Source organism: Seriola dumerili, unplaced genomic scaffold (assembly GCF_002260705.1).
Source record: "Seriola dumerili isolate Sdu_G_001 unplaced genomic scaffold, Sdu_1.0 BDQW01000109.1, whole genome shotgun sequence".
NCBI classification, from domain to species: Eukaryota; Metazoa; Chordata; class Actinopteri; order Carangiformes; family Carangidae; genus Seriola; species Seriola dumerili.
In genome coordinates, this window is record NW_019174364.1 from 1611574 (window position 1) to 1633258 (window position 21685).

Sequence of the window (21685 nt, forward strand, 5' to 3'; positions counted from 1 at the left end):
GTCTTTAATTTTACAACAACTTTACCTGTACTCTTATATGAGAGTGATATCGATCTTGATAAATCCACAGTCAGCTCAGCTCTCTCTATTTTTTTAATTTTTTTTTATTATAACACAGTAAGATAACTCACGCTCTTTATTGTGTTTAGTGATCAGTTCCAGCCTCCAGATGAATTCAAAACAATGATGTTTATATAGCACTGTTTAGTCTGCTGCGATAAGATGTCCTGATACTGTAATATTCAAAAGTTTTCCCTCCTGAAGTGGCACAACAACACTGCCCGTTTCTCCTAAAACACCTTGAGCATGAAGAATGAGGATGCTCTCTTCTTTTTCGCTGCTGCTCACAAGTGTTCGCCTCCCTTCAGGCTGCAATATTAATGGATGACTTTTATTCTGGAGTGAGGAAGGTGACCTTCATGCATGTATGTGTCCGCAGAGAGGCTGATATTCCACTTTCCACCACCTGCCTTTTATTAAACGGGACATTTTTATACATGTGTCTATAAGTCTGATGTTGTCTATTATTTTGTTCATGTTTATCTGTCTGAGGGAAAACTTTGATGTGCCAGATGGAAGTGGATGGCAGTTTAAAAGAAGAGATTTAGCACGCCCTGTTTTAAAACATTGTTTTCGTAGAGACAGGTTGGTGAAAGAATAGAAACAGCAGCCTAGTTACATAATTTAATCTTGATCAGCCTTAAGTAAGATTAAAAAGTTTCTGCTTCAGGATTCATTTGGGTGTAAGTTATGAACAAAAAAAGGATCAAAGAGAATGGCCTGGAGTGAACCTGAAAATTTTAGCAACACTAAAAAATAACCATATAATATTCTGATAATTGTGTTAAATAAAAAATACATATACTGGATTGTTATTGTTATATTTTTTGTAACAGAGTCTCGAAACACCTGAAGAGCCATCCAGGTTCTTCTCTGCCTTTGTGCCTGTTGAGCAGTGAGACATGAGCGACAGATCTTATGATGGAGAACGTAGCCCCAGACCTTGCTTTTACACCCCTCCCTTTGCCCTGGGTTCCTTCCTCTCGCTCAGAAAAGTGCTGGATGTGTGTGAATATGATGAATGTTGACAGCATGAGGAGGAAGGGGGTGGGGGGTGGGGGTTGTGGCACTGCTGGTCCCACTTGCTCCGTCAGCTCCGGCAAGGCTAATGTTATTTGGCAGGGCTGGGTCAGGTGGCGTGATGGGACAGTTCATGGTGGCATGGTCCTGACAACACAGTGGACGTGCCGAAGACTCAGGCTTTTTTCATTTAAACCAGATAACCATGGTTTTGAAGCACAGCCCGCTGTATCATTCACAACAGAGGGTTCATTCACCAAGAAACCAGAAAACACTTTTGTGCTGACGTGTGAACTGTGTGCATGACAACTTTGCTACTATATGGCACATAATTTCTTCTTTTTTTTTAATTTTTTGCTTGGCCATCTCAGCCCTAATGCTCTTAATTTTAAATCCTTAATGGATCTTTAATTCTTCTTTTTTTAATCCACAGAACTTGGCCTTTTCTTGCCCTTTAGGTCTTATGTGTTACTCTCATCTACAGTTAATACAGTATATGATACTGGTGGTTTCAGCTCACTGATTGTAGATATTATACATTATTTCCCACACATTTTTCAGATTGTATACATTTCTAGATGTTCCTAAATTCAGTGTTCGTGTCAGGCTTCTATTGATTGCAGTTGACTGCAGACTTGTCTTGTACACAAAGCTGTGTTTACATTCAGACCAAAACACACTATGTGTACCCTTGAGGTCAAACAAACGCGTTGAATGCATTTGCTTCCTCATAAAAAATTTACAAAGCTCATTCTTAAAACAAATTGAAACCCTGTATTGTTTACAACCGTGTTTGGTACCTTCGCAAGTCTTCCTTGCCTTTTTCTTGCAGCGTTAACGTTGCTCACTGTGGGCCAGTGGAATAGCATAAAAACTGGTGGCAGGGTCATGCATCCTTGTGCACAAACTGTACAAACAATACAGGGATTCACTCACAGAAACATTGCTCCATTGTGCAAGTAGTGGACAAAAAACTCCACAAGGAACCCAAAAATGTCAGAATAGAGAATAGAAACTTGGTAATGAGTCACATTAAACGTTTTATTTTTAGTTTACTTTTTCTCAACATCTTATTGTGCTGCAGTACTGTAGTGCTGTTGTGAGCAGGGACTTTTCTAGCCGTGTTTGTGTTTCTGCATCTAATGGAGTTGGTCCCACTGTAGCTTACAGCAACATTGCCATGAGATGATAAGTTTGGCAAAATGATAGGTTGTGAATAGTTCACAGTGATTGATTTCCCACCTTTGCAGAGGGTGCTGAAGTGAATGGAAGCCAATGGCTGCCTAGAGAGTGAAAAATCAATCTAAATCCATGGTATGCTTTGAAATTTATATTGATTCATTTATATTCCATAGATTAAAACATTCAAAGCCACATTTAAATGATCTTCTTTCATTATGTACTTACCATGAGTTGGGAAAAACGTTGCTTTAAGTACTAAATAATCAATAGCCATGAAAGCATTGCTCTTCCCTGCACCCTTCTTCTACCAGATTGGAAAATAAACATTGAAATGAATAGGGGAATTCTTTGTGCGTATCTGTACATCATGTCCTCAAAAAATGGAAAGATAAATAAACCAGATGACCCAGAGGACAAAATGCGATGTTAGTCTCGGGTCATCTCTGGGTCACTCATGATTTCAGAGAAGAAACTAATGTTCAGCTTTATTCCCTTCACAAAGACAGATGCAAAGACAACAGCAACATGCGTGTGAAGTTTATTTTGTGACTTCTAATCTTTTAATGTTCCAACAGGTGCCGGGGAGTCTGGGAAGAGCACCATTGTAAAGCAGATGAAGTAAGTTACAAAAGCACATCTCACATTATTTTTAATACTTTGACTATTCTGTTCAACCTAAGGATGGACTTTCCACCTCTCTGAAACTCTGTTAGGGTGTTGGGTGAGCAGTTGTATACTATAAACTAGCTGAACTTGACCAAATCTATCTTACATAGTAGAAAATACAAATCACAATATGTTTTTTTTTTAAATAAAAAATTGCAATGATATCTGTTTAAGACAAAATAATATATTTGTCGCATTGTTGTTGTTGTTCTGCAGTTTTTTTTTGTGTGCATGTCTCTTAATCAGAAGCATTTATCAACGCTCAGCCGAAGAGAATAGAGATTAGCAATACAAGTTAACGCTGTGTAATGCTGCCCAGCTCTGAAGGTCATCTTCCTTGCAGGGCCTATTTAAACCCACACAAAACTCGTCCAACTGCTACATGTCCAAATAAGGATAATCTTCATGGGACCACAGCACCTATCCATACATGTGTAAAGATTCTGTTTGGTACTAAATCCTGAACAATAAATCACATTCACTTAAGTCACATTGTACATTTTCATGCAATACTTTCCCAAGGGGCTGAAGGGCCCCTGTGTTATGACTGCTCACTCCCTCGACCAGAGGCTCGGTTCATGATACTTTATGACCTTGGTTGTTATGACAGTGGCCATTGGGGACTGGGCTGTCTTGAGTCTATCCGTGTCTTCACAGCTATCCTTGAGCTATTGTTTAGGGCCTGTTTGTAAGTGACACTCTAACTAATACATAAACTACCACGACTACACCTGATTATTCCCTACAACCTGTTCATTTCTCCACACTTTTCTGATATTGTCTTCCCTGTTTGACTCAGACACTCATGCACTGACCACAAGGCAGATAAAATCAGAAGTTTTAGCTCAGTAGTTTACAATAGTAACCATGTCATTGTTAGATAAGATAAATTTGACTTCCTTCTATGTGGTTTCTAGGGGACGTCACGGCCTCTCCTGTTTGTTATTGTTTTTTACTGCTTCTAGCACAAGAATAGTGTGAGGACTTTCTGAATACAGAGGATGTTGTAATGCCTGTGTATCAATCTGAACACACACAGACACACACACATGCACACACACATACACAGGACCCTAAATGGCTTAATTATTCACATTCCTCTGGGCTAGCCAGGCATTGAATCCATTTTTTATGAGCTTGGAGCAGGAACAGTCTGTGGCTTTTTGAAGGCAGGTTATTAACACGTAGAGGCGTACAGATAAATCAGCCTGCAAGACTGAAACACTCACAACACTTGCCTATTATGTAACATTACACATCGACGCATCCTGTGTAAACACAACATTGCAGCAGGGAAAGTCAGGAAAACATAACTGCATTTTTTAAAACATCTTAAAAATTTTGGCAAACTTGTATTTGCTGAATCACTGCTGTTCATTATCATTTGCAACAACACACTGTTTAAAAGCAACCGGCAGTTGTACTTAACAATTATAGTGAGGACCTCTCAGTTTGCTCTCTCTACACTTTCCAAATGAAGACTGGATGATTGCATCTCATGACAGGATGCACTCTTGTACATGCACACTTAGTTCTCTCACTCTCAGGTCCAGAGTGATAATATTGCAAGAGGTAAACTCGGGATACTGCATCAAATGGATGCTGCAGAGTTGAGGCAGTTCCAGTGTGTGTTAACCCCACTGCATCATCCTACACAGCATGCTGGCATGATAAATGCGATGCACAGTACACAGTATTTGCTTCTTGATAGACGACTTAGGCATTGCAGACAAATTAAAAAAAAGAAAAAAAAGCAGCCTTTCAGCTTCAACACTCAACTGTGTCACTCATAAACATACCAGTTGAGTTATTACTGTTTGTGTATCAGTTTACAGCAGTACAACGTGAATTTATGTTTAGCTTAATGATTGATGTTTGAAGAAGTGTTGCCAGTGGAGCATTTAACCCCCAAGTGGCCAAAGAAAATCTGTTAATGCAGGTTTAATGTATACACATTAATAAATGTTGCATGCTTCTTGATATTCTCAGGATCATCCATGAGGATGGCTACTCAGAAGACGAGTGTAAGCAGTACCGAGCAGTGGTTTACAGTAATACCATCCAGTCCATTATGGCCATTGTTAAAGCCATGGCCAGTCTCAAGATAGACTACAGCAACCCTGCCAGAGTGGTAAGACGCACACACAAACACTCACAAAACACAAAGTAGTTGTTATATATCATTACATCAGTATGCATTATTTCCATCTAGTCTTAAATCAGATGGCATAAGCATGGGTTGACCACCCAGACAAACTGTGTTGAACAGAGCCACTTGAGTGCATGGTGGTGTGCAAACTTACAAATGTCATACTACTGCAAATACACAGAGATACTTATTGAAAATCAGTGGTTTAATAAGAGGAAGAGCAAGCGAGCTGACCAGCCTAAAAGCCACCATCATTGTGTGAGAATGCAGTATTCAGCTGGCTGTACCCACCGTGGACAGATCAGGATCTCCCTCAGGCCACAACAGAACAAAGGCTGTTTTATCAACAGCATCTTAAAGCAAAGTAAAATAAACTTTATTGTCCCAGAGAGGAATTTTGTCTTGGGCTCAGTGCTGTATGATCTGGCTGCTCACAAGTCTCTGCTGCAGTCTTTTGCTCAGGTTATCAATGTGTTTTCGTTCTTTTTTTTTTTTTCCAGCGAAGAAGGTCGTCTATGTGGACACCTCAGTATTTTTACGAGGACACCTGAGTGAGTGTCTGGTTTTTAATGGTCGCTGGCTCATGGCCAATCACTTGCCTCAGGTCAAACACCATCTTTTGGTGACTTGCTGTTGTGTATCTGGTGTAGTCCTTAAGACTGTAGCTTGCACAGAATTGAAATCACAATACTTTACCTTTGTTCCTTTCACTTTTTCTTCTATATTAAAATAATAGGTAGAAAATAGTTGCAGTTGTATCCACTGCCCATTACCTCTCATCACAAACATTTTATTCCCTGACTTATCCACATTCTATAACCAGTGAACAAAAAATTGTTGCAAGGCTGATGATGCCTTTGGAAAACAAGATCTGTTTCTCATATCATGCCTCCTCTCTGCAACTCGTGTTCGGTCAGTAAGTGCCAAGTTGTGCCAGTGTTTTAAACAATTGAGGGATCATGTGATTTCAACATTCACATATTCACAGCAGCTCTTTTATCTGTGGTAAAACCGTGGTTGGTTGTTCAAAAGGGAATGCACTGTAATGCTTCTCTGATCCATTTTTGTTACCTGCAGGGAAACAGTGCTTGTCTTACAGACTTCACCTCCTCCATCTTTGATCTGCTCTCTCCTCAGAGTTGTAATAGACAGAGAAGAGGCTGAAAGTGTGCCTAATACCAGCAGCAGCAGCAGCAGCAGCAGCAGCAGCAGCAGCAGACAGGCCACTGAGGGCTGTTTTAGGGGATTGGATTTATTCAAAAGTGCTGGCAGGACACATTTTAACTGCACATCTAGTTTGCCAGGTGTCTTCTGCAGCCTCAGCAGTGACAAATTAATTCCTTGTTTTTGAAGGTTACCACCTGAAAGGAGGACCTTACGTCTGGCCCCGAATCGCCTGGTTTCTGTTTTTTAAACAACTGTGATTCATCATTTGAATGTCTACTTTGCATGTTTGTTCCTCCTTTTTGTCTAGAATAACATTACATTCAACTGCAAGTGATCATTCACTAAACCCCCCCTACCCCCATACCCCCCAACCAATGATTGTCCAATCATAACTTAGCAACTGTTAGTAGGCACAGCAGGTCTGTCAGGCTTTGGATTTCTCCTCATATTGAAGCAGAACCAGAATAACAGGGGTAAAAGTGTAAGGAATCCATTAAAGTGTCTTTTTATTTGCTCTAATGGAGTCTTAGTTACATACAAAAATAGAACAAAAGAAAAGTTCACAACTAGCACAGCCAGTGTTACCCCAGATTGTATTAAAAGCAGCATACTGGAAACATTAAAAAAGTCAGCCAGAGACAGCATTTTCAACCAACTCATGGAGCTAATGTTAGCTTCATTAGTTAGCTACTGCTGATAAAATCTGCCAGCGCAAGGTGTGGGTTCAGTCTGGCTGAAATGACAGAGAGAAGAGAGAGAAGCCTGTTTTTGCGTTCTTCTGTCTGAAATCAAGGACACACTGTTTCAGAAATTACCAAGAATTTGGGGTGGTAAATCTGCCACTGTTAAACTGCATATCTGCCGATGCTGTACAAGAATGGAACGCTTGACAGGAGTAGCAACAATTACTAAAGGCTTAATAAACTGCCAAAGTGCATCAGTGAAAAACATTTTCAGCTTCTTTTATACGAGGATTTGCAGTATGTTTCTGTGTAATATCATCATAAATTGAATATCTTTGGGATTTTAGACAGTCGGTGTGAATCCGACTTTGGGCTGAACTTTGGATGGGCTTTTGAGACTATTTTGACATTTTAAGATTAAATGCTTCATTAGTTATTTGAAACAATTAGCTTAATCCATAATAAAAATAATCATTAACAGCTCTACAAGCCCCAATTAACACACAGTCACCAAGCTGATCAGAGTATTCATTAAACTGTCATACAGAAACAGGAACAGACCCACCCCGCGCACACAAATGAATGAAGACATGCACCACCATCATCAACAACAACAACAAGTCCCAGCTTCAGGCACAGATCCAGTCTGCTGCACCCTGTGAACACTTATCAGCCGATGAACAAGCTGACACTGAGGTCTAACAGTGTCTGAACTTAATTCCTGTGGAGGAGTGTGTGTCAGTGTGATTTTACAGTGGAGCCAGCCTATGTGTTCAGTAACTGAAGCTGTAATAGATGGATTGAGGACTCTGCTATGGTCATTAGAGTGGGATGGATAGATCTTTTTTTTTTTTTTTTTTTTCTCACTGACAGATCTGTCAAAAGGCTGTGTGTACGTGACAATACTCTCACAGACTCCCACACATGGCAATTAGTGTGCTAGCCTGCCCATACTTGCACACAGCGGCCCTGTGGAAATGCACACGCGCACACACACACACACACACACACACACACACACACACACACACACACACACACAGATTGTGCATGTGTGCGCACATGCACAAACACAAAAACGGACATGAAACCAAAACATGCAGACTTACACATTATCCAGGCTGTTGGCTGTTTACTTTGGTTGAAGGAGCAGGATGAGTTCCAGCAAACATATTACATACGCAGAGATTCACTTATTATCCAACATCTGAACTTAAAAAAAACACCTGTTTCATTGGTGGTGTGTGAGCTCACCAATCATAGTCCCTGCAACAATGTACTGCTAGAATAAAACACACTGCAAAAAAAATTGAAAAGAAACTATTGACCAGACACAGAACCTCAGTAAACTGGATTGTTATCTCGCTCAGAATAAAGAACAGTAACTGGTGATTGGTGCTCACCAAGGACAAGGCAAATAGATATCAATCAGCTGAGAAAAAAGCATTGAAAATATGGGAAGGTGATTTCCCACAAAATGCATTTCTCTTCAAATGTGACAAACACACAGTTAAGATTGTGAATTATTTCTTTACTGTAATGATGACTACACAGACAGATGAACAGCCCATCCCACAGTCAGATTCTGCTGAACCACTGCTATGCTGATATATACAGATACACAAGGAGGTCCAGGGATTAATTACTACTTTTTGTATTTTTATCATATCACGCGCTGTGACTAAAGCTCAGGGAAAACGGTTGACTTCATGCCAACAGGAAAATGGAGAATTGAGAGAAACGAGCAACATGGCAAACAGGAGGAAATTTAAACCACAATGTGTAATAGCAACATTGCCTACTGTGTTACCTTGAGTCACACCAACATATCTCACCTATCATGCTCAGCCCATATTGGCTGGCATCGGCTTATCGGAGGATTCAGTGATATCATCATCACATTATATTGCTACTATCATAACCTTTGCTTCCTTGGCAGTAATTCAGAGGCAAAGCATCCATGACTAAATATTATTTATTTTGCATTATGTATCCAAAAACGGAGCTAATGGCTGGGAGGGCTGTATTTGCTGTGTCATTTTTCACTCAGTCTAACAGATGATGCACAGGTTGCTGGTGTAAATCAAATATGTATTTTGTTTTATTTTTCTACCAACTGAATATTTTTACAGTCAACAATTTGCATATATGTTTGCATGTATGTTGCTCTCATTGCAACAACCCCTGTATCCTGATCGCCCCCTGCAGGATGATGCCCAGCAGCTCTTCGCCCTGTCTGCAGCTGCTGAAGAGCAGGGTGTTCTTCCCGATGACCTGGCCAACGTGATCAGGCGATTGTGGGGTGACAGCGGCATACAGAGTTGCTTTGCAAGGTCGCGAGAATACCAACTCAACGACTCAGCAGCATAGTGAGTTTGAATTTGTGTGTGTGTGTGTGTGTGTGTGTGTGTGTGTGTGTGTGTGTGTGTTTTGTTCTGCTCTGGAATCTAATATACATTTACCATCGCTTCAAAAAAAGTAATACCTTCCAGCAAATGTGCAAGCTTGATGAAATCTATGATTTTCAATATCCTGCTAACTTTTGTAATATTCAGACTTCCTTTATCAGCATTGTCTCTACATATCCTCCTCTACTTGTACATCAATCAATGTGCAATCTTCTCCTGATTACACTCTGTGTTAACCCACTGTAAATGCAAATGTGGCCAAGTGGGAAACTTCATACCCACCTGGAAAATGTGCTCGTTTTCTCCTGCTGCATATCTGCTTGTAATTCATGTTTGAAAATAATTTTTCACGTAAACAGAAAGCTGAAGCACAGCTCTTTTATATTATTTAAATAAGAATATTAAAAGATTAAAAAAACAGCTTTAGAAAGCGACAGTCGAGAGATATTTTGGTGTTTGTTTGCATTGTTACTGCCGTTAGGGATGCTTTTGGTGTTGTGATGGATCTAATGGTGTAGGCCTGTCAGCCTCTCTCATATATGCTGCAGTGAGAAACCCGTCTTTGACTTCTCAGGGGGGCTATAGAGACTGGAGAGATAGTCCAATAACTTCCATTTAACTATTATTTCTCCCTCTCTGGGTTTGATTATTTAATATTGTAACCTGATAAGCACAGCACAGAATAGTTTTTCTTGAGGGATGAAAAAAATGAGACTCAAAAAAAATAGTTTACTTCAAGTGAACTTCATCCAAGTAGACTATGTGTGTTGATAGCTGTGATAATAGACCTCCATGTGACCCCTTGGTTTTATCAATGAGTTGATTAATTTTGTCAGAAATGTTGCTTTGCATGATATGTTCTTAATAACTCATCAAAAGTCATCCCATTTGGAAATGTTTTGTAACGATTTCTATGATGACACAGATAAAAATAAAATGTTTGGTTAATCATTTATTATGTTTTTTTAAATTAATTATTATTCAGTGGATGTGACATGCATGAATGTCACATCCACGCTGGACACATATATCTCTTTCTGTCTGTGAGGCGTAGGTTGGCTGGACCACTAAAGCTCCCATCTGGCCTTGGATGATGATGCAATGCTTGTGTAAGTGGGGCAAGCTGCGTCAAGCATGGTGAAGATGCTTCCACACTCCCCTACTGACCAACAGTCTGTCGGAGGACAGACAAGAAAAAAAGGAATAGACAGAAAGTGGGAAAGGAGAGTTGTGAATGAAGAACTACAAAGAGTGAAAGTGGCAAATGTATTTTACTTGTCTTTTTCTTTTGTGTGAATTTTAACTTGCATCTCTGTTTTGCACAGACCCTGTGTAATGTTCTCTTTTGCTTACTTCAGTGCTGCTCTTACAAGTAACAAGGGCTGCCTGCTATCTTGCTTTTAAGAGGGAAATCTGTACAAATTGATCTCAAAGCCCTATTGATCGCCTTGGAATATTGTATTTAAATAGATCACAGAAGCAACAACAAATGATCATATTTTTCACTAATAGCACACATCAAATTGACTAAAGTAGAGCAAATCAGTAAAGAATGTGCATGTTGCCATAGAAATCCTCCCACTAAGGATAGTACATAGTACTAGTGGGTCTAGTGGTAATCCCTTAGGGGTCTCGCATAGACATTTCACTCAGCCATTTCACATGGGGATTTATTATATGAATACAGAGTAAGTACAGAGTTGATTCTTGGCATCCACACTCTGACCTCATCTCCCTCCCCACAAACATCCACCAAGCTCAGCAGCACAGCAGAGACTGGAGCAATGATGAAAAATGTATCCCCAAGAAACTGCATTAGAGCCTTACAATGATGTATTACCTATATCTGTGGTAGCTTTGAGGTGCAGCAGATAAGCAGCATTACATACATGTCTATAAACTAAATACTAGCAATGAGTGTGGATGACTATCTACAGTATCTTGCAAGCATGAAAACAGTTTTCAGTGAGGATACTAGTACAGGCAAATAATAATGTGAATATGCTTCATAGAAGACAACAACCAGAGCCATTATACACTATCAGTCTCTACTAGAGACATGAGTCGGCGATGAGCCTCTGAAACCCCTACAACAGCAGCAACAACCAAGAGCAAAATTTACTGCAAAACCAATTCAGTGCTTATTGTCGTGATACTCAAACATGAGTATTTCACCACTATGTAAATCAGCAGCGTGACAGCATCATAATACATATGGCACAACAACAAAAGACATATTTAGTGCAGTAAAGAAAGGTCCCAGCATGTATCCATAGCCACTATGCAGTGAATGTCACCTGAAGTGACAGGAGTTGGTGGAGACCAAAAACAGAGCTACAAGAGAGTGACCATTTGACTTACATTGACACGAGGTGTTAGAAGGTGATCATATGTATATGTCATGTTCATCCCTTGTTTCCACTGCCCCCCAATGGACCAAAAGCAATCAGTTATTGCAGGCTTGTTCCTGTTAACAAGCCCTGAAATGTCTAGAGGAACTCAGGCTATAGCTCCGGAATTATCGAATAGCTTGTGTTGGTGATTACTGCTGCTGTGTCCATGTACATGTTTATGTCGATTAAACCTGGTTTCTCTCAACCACAGTTCGGAGGTGCGGTTCTGGAAGGCTAAAAACTGATGTAACAGAGTCTGACATGCATAATGCATTTGGTTATAACTTGACTATTACAGGACCCTACTGAGCACAGTTCCTTATAAGGCCTTAAACAGTCTAATGAAACGCTACGTGTGAAGTTTAGCAGTCTCTCGTTTAATGCAGCAGATTATGACTCACTCCACGGAAAGTTCATTACAGTTCAAAGCAGTCCAGAGAAATACAGACTGATTTGGATGTTAATGCACCACAAGTGGAAACAGCGAACTGTATGTTCATGCGTTGTGTCGGCCTGTTTGTTTTTCTCTCTCTCTTTTGCAGGTTGAAAATCATGTCGCAATCTTGATCACTTTCTCTATCTCTCTCTCTCCCTCTCTATCTCTCTTAGTTACCTGAACGACCTGGAGAGGATAGCTAAAGCAGATTATATCCCCACCCAGCAGGATGTGCTGCGAACTCGGGTCAAGACCACTGGCATTGTGGAGACTCACTTCACTTTCAAGGAACTGCACTTCAAGTAAGGTCAAATAGCACTGATTTGATACCAATGTTAATAGACTTCAGGTATTTTGGATACAGAAAAGCAAATAAATAAAGGAAAAAAGCAAATACCATTTCCAATCTCACCCTGCCTCCATGCCAATGTTGTATTCATAACATGCCAATGTGAGAGTCCAGGGAACGCTCACTTAGCAGCTGACCCAGTATTTGACATTTAGTAACCCGAGTGGTTATATGACTCCCCGTGTGTTCACTTACCTCTCATGCTTGCCTACAGTGTTATTTGTTGATACATAAAAAAAAAACTGCCAGTTGTCAGTTAGTCTTACCGGCCACACAACAGCACATGAAACAGAAGAAGACACTGAGTAAAATGTAATTGTCCTTGGTGCTGTTTGATATTACAGTAGCAGGCTAAATACAGTTACATCAGCATAAGTGTTTACATTAAATTAGGTCCTATCAGTGTAAGCAGTGACATTGCAATACCCGCCTCCTCTGCACCTGCTCTGAACACTAAACAAAAGCATAGTAAATGCTGGCCATATACCTAGTTTACTGCATTACCCAGAAATTGTTCAACTTAATTATGGTCCCAACATTAAGAGCATCGAGAGATGACTGACCCTGCCGCCATGAAATGTGCAACTCAGCTACTCAGAAGCCAAATTATACCAGCAATTAAAAGGCTTAATTATCACGATTGCACTGAGAGCTGAATAAATAAATTAGGTCTGCCCACTGTTCTCTTGCTCAATAAAGCTAGAGCTTTATTTAGTGTTAATGTTTCAGTATGTCCTCAGTGACACAGCACTGTAGATCTTACATAAAATATGCTCTGATCCAGCATGAGCACTCATGTGGGACAGTAATGGATGTATAGAAATATCTCTTAATAGAAGTGTTTAAACATGTGATACCAGGACCTACGCTAAGGCGGGTTCAGTTCATGATTAGAGTGTAGGTGAATGTGTTATATAAAAGTGCAAAGAGTATAGATATGAAGAGGATGTGTCTGTTTGGTTTTGTTTGTGTTTTTTAGTTCTTGGCCAGTGTATGAAAAACCTCAACCCTTTGTAAAGTAGCTAAAGAGATGGGGCTAATGAAAAAAAAAAAGGCAGCAGTGGCCACAGGGCTCTGGTGTGACCTGCTTCCTGATAAACTCTCTGATATTTACCTTCTGTCACTGCCTCAATATTTGGCCTGAATAATACATGCAGGCAATCAATAAGAAGAAAGTCACATTTTTATAATTCGGACCTGTTTGCCATAATAAGTACGAAAAGGAAATACGTATAGATACAGAGAAATGCCATCATTCAACAGTGGTTTTAATTTAGATTCATCAAGATGGTGCTTCTTGGGCGTTTGTTAACCTAAACAGATTGTGGGTTCACCGAAAACCTCATGTATCTATCGTCTGTATCATCCAAGCATGGCAGCTGTCCTGGATGTGGTAGACTATTATCACTTCTGCGGGGTTTTGCTCACACCTCTAACAGCTTCGATCACAGCGCTCAGCTTCCCCATTAGCCAGGGCTCTGCACTGAATATAGACGCCTGCCTCTTGTAGCCCACTTTGACCCCGCAATCTTTTATCAGATGTGTGACGGACACCTCTCCACCTCCTCACCACCACTTTTGTTCTCAAAGCGGCCTCATGAAAACTTAATGCACATCCAGGGATGGAATGTCACCCTAACTTTCTCCTTCCTTCGTCACTGTCGTTCTTCCTGAAATGTCCTCTTCAGCGCTCTGCTCTCGATCAGCTTCACCTTACTGTCTTTCATTGTTACCTCCTTCCCCCTACCAGCACACACGCACACGCACACGCACACGCACACGCACACGCACACATACACAGTACAGACACACAGTTTGTCTCCTGTGCTTCATCTCCCTTGCAGAATGTTTGATGTGGGAGGCCAACGCTCAGAGAGAAAGAAGTGGATTCACTGTTTTGAAGGAGTCACAGCCATTATCTTTTGTGTTGCACTGAGCGCTTACGACCTGGTGCTGGCTGAGGATGAGGAGATGGTAAGGAGAACTCCATCTTCTGATGTGTGCGTCTTCATCTGCACAGATGAACTTGACAGGCTACATAAATCTGCTCTTTTGCTCATTTTCAGTGTGAGGTTGTTTAGATTGTACGGCATTAGAAGATGGTTTGACATCGCTCATCGCTTCTTATTATGGCTCAATAATAGTGAGCTCCAGGTGGTAAAATTGGCTCATTGGAGTTCAATGATACATTTACAGTTGAACCAATGGAGTGCAATTATGTAATAACAGTCATAATAGCTAATTCTTCAAATGATTTGAACCATTTGACCCCAATTTCTTGAAGTACTTATCAATTTAACAAGAGTGCTCAAGAGAGACATGGCAAAACCATGGTCTGAAGAACCTCCCCTGCACTGGTTACTGCTCACATTTAAAATATTAAGCAACATTGTCCCCTGGTGGCAGCTCTGATTTGTTGTTGATGTTTTAGTGGCGGCCACAGGTCATGACCGATTTTTGCTTCTCTTTAGAATCGAATGCATGAGAGCATGAAGCTGTTTGACTCCATCTGCAACAACAAGTGGTTCACTGAGACCTCCATCATCCTCTTCCTCAACAAGAAGGATCTCTTTGAGGAGAAGATTACACGCAGCCCCCTTACCATCTGCTTCCCGGAGTACACAGGTACGGGGTGGGATATCAGGGGCCGTAATAGACGGGTCACTGTGGCTGCAGTCCGCATTGTACTGACTCACAAACAAATCACAGCATAAGAAAACGTAATGTGTTCTCTTGAAAACAAAATTGCCACCTCATCTCTCCAAACTCTTGCTCACCAGGAGCCAACAAGTTCGACGAAGCGGCCAGTTACATTCAGACCAAGTTTGAGGACCTGAACAAGAAAAAGGACACCAAGGAGATCTACACCCACTTCACCTGTGCCACTGACACCAAGAACGTGCAGTTTGTCTTTGACGCCGTCACTGACGTCATCATTAAGAACAACCTGAAGGACTGTGGTCTTTTCTAAAGGTAGGATAGAGGGATAATGACAGGGTGGCTGGGAAAGTTACTGTAAAGCAGGAAATTTAAAAAAACAAATTAAAGAATTTTAACCACATGCATCAAACTCTGGTAGATTTGTTTGCTGGACTGGTAAACAGGTAAAAATAATGCCCTCTGTGGTACAGACAGTGGTCATGGTTACTTACCTTTTTGGTGCAACCTGACAGGTCACATGAATTCTCAGGTGTTGTACACACTCAAGTCAGATCTTCAGGTCAGATTCAGTGTCATAATCGACTTGCTAATTAGGCTTGTCTAACATTCAGTTATGCGTCACAATGTGAATATTGCAAACCACATTTTGAATGAATCACACCACCTAGTGACTAGTCAGACTGCCAGATTTAACTGTCAGATTTTGAATGGGACTATTTCTAACTCTTGTTCATTTAAACTGTGAAGCAACATTTATACTGTATTTCTATAAAGCTGCTGTGCTTGTCATCTGTCTTTTCATGCAGGACGATGCCCGACGCGCACAGACTGCATGAGAGACTGCAACAGCCATGTGATGATTACTGCTTTTCATAATGAAAACCATAACAGACTTGATTCTTAGGGGGGGAAACCTCAAAGAACTTAAACAATCACTGATTTGCAACCATCATGTTTTGAGTCTATTGTGTTATTATTATTATTATTTTTATATATATTTCTCACTGCTCTTGATCAGGGGTTCTCATACTATTCATACTGAGTTCGGATTAAATACTGAGCACATAGATATTTGACCTAGAACCCCCCCTCACTGGAAAAGAACCACGAACAGTCCAGGCACTCACCAGAGAATTGGCGTTTTTTCAATTAGACGTAGAACATAAATTATATGCGCTGACTGGCTGAAGTGGAAACTAACTGTGGGAAGTAAAACTTGTCATAATAAGAAAATTATCTCATCATGCCACATGACAAATGAAAATACAATAAAATTTAAGTATTTTTCTTCCTCAATAAACCTTAAAGGACCGTTTTGAGAGCCATTTGTTTAAATGGTAGTTGTCTCATTTTTTTTTATATTCAGATTTCTGTTTAATTTGATAGGTTTTTGTTTCCATTTCCCTTTTGCTTTTGAAGTTTATTAAGCGGATACGGTACAAAAAAAGTTTTTATAAAAATCACATTAACTTATGTTAACTAGCGTTGGCATTTTCTGAACCTTTTGACTGCACAGAGCTTATTTTTTAGAAGAAAACAAACAAGCATGGAGAATGGAAATGGATGAAGGGAAAATGTTTTTTGTACAATGTTTACACAGAATCAATATTCACAGTTGTACTATAGTGCATTGTTCTGCATGACTGTCCATAGATTAGCCTGTAACACCCCCCCCCCACAAACTGAATAACATTCCTTAAGTAACTTCTTTAAAGAAACAAAAGAGAAATGGTTGTGTGTCACTTTTAAGATATCTGCAAGATTTTTAAGTGGTTCTGTCTGTTCCTAACATGGATTGTTCTGTACTATTTGTTTCATTCCAAGTCTTTCTCCATATGTTTGTGCCTTGATATCTGTTTACACTTGTTCTTTAGAGACATGCTATCTTCATAGTGTGAATTAGGGCTATTTCTACTCCACTTCAGTTCACATAACCCATGATTTAAGATGCACCACACCACTGAGACAAATGGATGATAGTCGGTCATTAATATTGTTCAATGTAAATAAAAGTTTGGTCACATGAACTTTTATTCTGCGGCGTGATGTGTCAAAAGAAAATGCACAAGCAGCATATTTTTCTGTTCCTTCACGTTTGGACCAAAACTATACTAAGGATAAACTAAAAAAGAATATAGAAAGAGAGCTGTATAGAATACAAATAGGAATGCACTGGGGTGGCTCGGGAGGTAGAGCGGGTCGTCCACTAATCAGAGGGTCGATCCCCAGCTCCTCCAGTCCACGTGTCCTTAGGCAAGATACTGAACCCCAAATCTCCTCTGATGGCTGTTCCATCAGTGTATACGTGTAATGTATGAATGTGTGAGTGAATGGGTGGCAATGTAGCGAGTATTGTAAAGCGCTTTGAGTGGTCTCTAAGACTAGAAAAGCGCTATATAAGTGCAGTCCATCCCATTCACTGGCAGTGAATAAGTGCATGAGAGTGCACCAGTGTGGTTTGTTTAATTGCTCACGGCTCACATAGAAAGTGACATACGTCCAGAGGTTTTCTTTAAGATCTATAGGACACAAGCGAATCTATTTTGGTACTTGTTCTTTACTTGACCATTTCCATTTTATTCTACTTTATACTTTTATACTCCACACATTTATTTGACACATATAGTTACTAGTTACCTTTTAAATGAATTTATTTACATTTAAATTTACATAAAATTTACATAAAAACATGATGAGAAATTATAACTTATAAAATTAACAAAAGTGATTGCCCACTACATTTCTCAGATGTTTTATTACATAACAATTTGATGCCCAAAGAGGTCAAATTATCATCATTAATACTTCATTAGAGAAAAGTTTTTAAAAAAAAGGATGGTAACCACGGGACTAAACGAGCTCCACCTCAACCAGGTAACAGTGAAATGCTGCTGATGCAGTGTTGCATCAGTATTAACAATCTACTGATGTTATAATAATCAGTCATAGGGGTTGTGTTTCTGCAGAATGAGTACTTTCACATTTGCCACTTGAGCGCGTTTTACTGCTAACACTTGTATATGTATTTCTATCTATTTCGACTTTGGCTTGTAATGGAGAATTTCTTCATCTTTGTATTGGTGCTTTCACTTTTAGTAAAAGGCCCTGGGCATTTCTTTCACCACTGAATTACAATACAGAGTGTCATCAACATCCAAAGAGGTGAGGTGAGGAGGTGCAGTTGTGCCTGCTTTGCTCATCGCCAAATGAAATGAGGGCTTCACTTGACCCCAATAGCATGTTTGCATTTCAAACACATTCATTAAGAGCAGAATGGTGAATGGACCGTTTGCACCTTTGAAAATTGGCTGCAAAAAGGTTTATACTCAGGGACAATGGAGAGTGGTAATATGGGAGGTGCTGTTTACAAAGATCCACAAGGTGGCGTCATGTAGGCCTGGATCTCAGCAGATCAGCACATCTATGCAGTGCCGCAGAATCACAGTATTTGTCCAAGACGACTTTTGGGAGTGTCGTTTTAATATTCAGTATACATTTACACAGCCTACGGAAAATACAATGAAGAGCTGGTCATGAAAGTAAAGTTATTATTTATCAAATATCGTTAGTTATTAACAATATTTAACAGCATTTGGGAAAAGTACATGGAAAACACTTGTTTTTGTTCTGTGACCATTTATTTATTGTTAAATTTAAAAAAAAATCTAATTCCCTATCTCCAGCTGTTGAGTGTGAACAGTGTAGAACGACCTAATACAGTTGGAGTATGAACCGCTGTAATTACACAGGGAGGGATCTCGTTTGAGGCGACTTGCCATTGGCTGATTTCGTGCCGCGTCACGCTGATTTGCTGCAGAGAAAAACTCAGCATCGTCAAAGTCCCGCTGACAGACCTTCATCTGGCTCAGAGGAGGGAGGACACACACACACACACACAGAGGCATCAGCTGTGGACCTGTGGAGCTGTAGAGTCTGCTGGGATTCATTTCTGAAGCAAATGCAGAGGTGAGTGTTATTACTAATAATATATGGGAGGAAGTGTAGCCTATTAGTGAAACACTGATATCTCACCTAAAACGATGTTTTCTTTTTTGTTGCAGAAATAATTGAAAGGATCCTGAACTTCACTCCAGACATTTACTAACAAGCAATGGTGAGTTTTTCTTTCTTTTTTTTCACGTGTTTTCATGTACTTGGACATTTTTGTTGATGCAGTGGCTTTTGTGTTTTTTTTGCACAAACAAGTATTCATTTTTGTTCTGACTCTGAAAGTTTTTCCTTTCATGACTGTTTTTTCATGAAGTTTTTTTTGGGGGTAAGGAAAGTGAGTTGTTAGCCACCTAGTCACAGTTGATTCAAACCAAACTGTCCTTGCCAAATGTACACAACTGAGTGAATCACTTCTCCCCGTTGTGTGAAAGCAGCCAAGGAGAACAAGGCATTTTAAAAGTGGCAGACTGACCACAGAGTCCCACTGAGGATGTCTCTGTATGTCAGATAAGTCCCCCCCCCCCCCCCCCCCAGGGGCCAAATGGTTCAGCACCCACAGCTGTGATAACATCATGGCATTGTGGCGTCCTTACAACTCAAACTCTGGCAGGATAGGGAGGCTCAACAAATTAAATATTACAATAATTTGTGAAAACTGACAAAAATGAAACAGAAAAAAACAAGTTGATCTTCTGATTGTACTTGAACTGATTTCAGTCCCTCTGAAAGCTGGAGGATAGTGTGATTCATAATTAAAATATGATCACTCTGTAATTCCAAAATGTTGCTGTCATTTCCTGCTTTATAATACAGACCAATCAACATCCTGTGAGTTAGGGGAGTCCAGAGAGGATATGTGAGTCTCTGCACTCCTCCGTGATTCAGTTCTACTTTGTTTGAACTTCCCCTCTTGCTTTAGGAGGCAGGGAGCGTTTTCCCAGTTTAAAATGTGCATCCTGTTCTCAGAGCTGTGACTCTTTCATTTTCATACTGCATGGGATGGTCTCCATAAAGCTGCTCTGAGGTTTGTCAGGAATGCTTCACTTGTTATATGGTCATAGAGCAGAGTGATCTCAGCTGGTAAAAATCTTATTGGCCCAGTTGTGGATATAACACAAGGAACTGTTCAAACCTCAGCTCGACTGACCACAGCCTAACTGTAGTCTGCTGCAAAATTTAACCGCAGCTTTTCTTGCTTTTAAGTTGTGTTAGTAGAAGTGTTATTTTTAAATGCCTGCACCACTAAGTCTTTGTGTCTTTCTCATCGTCTAGCTCTGTTTAAGAGATTCTACAGACTGCCTCCGGGACCAAATGCAGTACATGATGCGATCATTGCAGGACCTGAAGCAGATAGGCAGGCCGAGGCCACTGAGTGAACCATGTGTTCGGTCCTTCGCTGCAACACGGCTCTGCAAACAGAGGGCACAGCAGGAGCGACTCACTCGACTACGTGTTTCTGACGCCAGTGATGCCAGCACATATGATTCTGCCTGCTGCTTGGCCAGCCCTTTGGAAGAGGACGAGGAGCAGCAGGAGCATGAACGACTGGCACGAGGCTCCCCCGGCAGTGAAAAGAGTGTGGACTTTGACTCGGGTTACTCTGAGGCTTCTTGGCAAGATGAAGGTGTGGTGCTGAGGAGGACCAGGAACGTGCGAGTCTCCTCTTCTGCCTGCCTCCGCACAAACAGAGGACCTTCTTGCCGTATCCGTCCCAAATCGACCTCGGACGCTTGCCTGGAGCGCTGGACCTCATTTGAGGCCAGTGACCCAGAGGACTGGACAACATCGCTGCTGAGCCGCAGCAGGAACAGACAGCCTCTGGTTCTGGGGGACAACAGCTTCGCTGACCTTATAAAGAACTGGATGGACCTACCAGAGTGTCCTGAGCCAACGCAACTCAAGCCCAGTGGCGGCCGGCGCCTTGCCAAAGACATTTTGGTCAACATGCGCAAGAGACTGGCTGGGATGTCTAAAAGTGTGGAGGTGAGGCCAAGGCCTGCAGACTCCACACGGGTCAGCAGGGCTGCAGGGGCTCCCAAACGGCTGTCCTGTCCTGTGGGATTCCAGGCTCTCAAACCTTTCTTTCACCAGTCCCACACAGGACTGCATCAACTGGACACTGACTTCTACCAGTTCACCGCTCTCATGAAGACTGGCAGCCGACAACCCATCATATGCAATGACATCATTGGATACATTTGAAAAAAAGGCTGTAACTACGGACTGACCCCTTTAACAGAAATTAAAATAAGATGGTTCTATTTTCATATTTGGAGTTTGTCCATAGTGTTGATACATGTGGAATAAACCTTTTGTTGTGTGTATTTAATGAAAATGTGTTCTGTTCCTGCCTGAGTTTCAGCACTTCTAAATGAGAAATCTTCTAAGATTTTAGCCATCTTCCGCTTTCTTCCCAACCACACAAGCCTCTTAACCCTCTTAACCCTAGAATATGTGGGTGATCACGTCTGTCCGTCACCAACATCAATGCAGTATCTTGCGTTATCTTATGAGATCAATTAGTCAGTCATTAAGAATAAAATAACCTGAGACAGTAATT

General features: G+C 40.7%; 2 protein-coding genes across 2 annotated transcripts in view; both read left to right on the forward strand.

Annotated features, from left to right (window-relative positions):
* The window catches only part of LOC111222840 (guanine nucleotide-binding protein G(i) subunit alpha-2), a 46728-nt gene extending 29836 nt beyond the window's left edge, over window positions 1-16892 (forward strand). Inside the window, exons 2-9 of the mRNA XM_022746697.1 lie at window positions 2838-2880; window positions 4918-5059; window positions 9136-9296; window positions 12338-12466; window positions 14358-14487; window positions 14985-15138; window positions 15294-15486; window positions 15981-16892. Of these exons, the coding sequence (XP_022602418.1) occupies window positions 2838-2880; window positions 4918-5059; window positions 9136-9296; window positions 12338-12466; window positions 14358-14487; window positions 14985-15138; window positions 15294-15484 (950 nt within the window). The 3' untranslated portion in view covers window positions 15485-15486; window positions 15981-16892. The remainder of the gene's footprint in view (window positions 1-2837; window positions 2881-4917; window positions 5060-9135; window positions 9297-12337; window positions 12467-14357; window positions 14488-14984; window positions 15139-15293; window positions 15487-15980) is intronic.
* Window positions 16893-18965: 2073 nt separating this feature from the next.
* On the forward strand, window positions 18966-21422 carry LOC111222915 (PAK4-inhibitor inka2-like). The gene is made up of 3 exons (XM_022746823.1): window positions 18966-19140; window positions 19236-19288; window positions 20398-21422. Exons 2-3 carry the CDS (start codon window positions 19286-19288, stop codon window positions 21325-21327), a joined length of 933 nt encoding a protein of 310 aa, XP_022602544.1. The 5' UTR covers window positions 18966-19140; window positions 19236-19285; the 3' UTR covers window positions 21328-21422.
* Window positions 21423-21685: the final 263 nt, after the last annotated feature.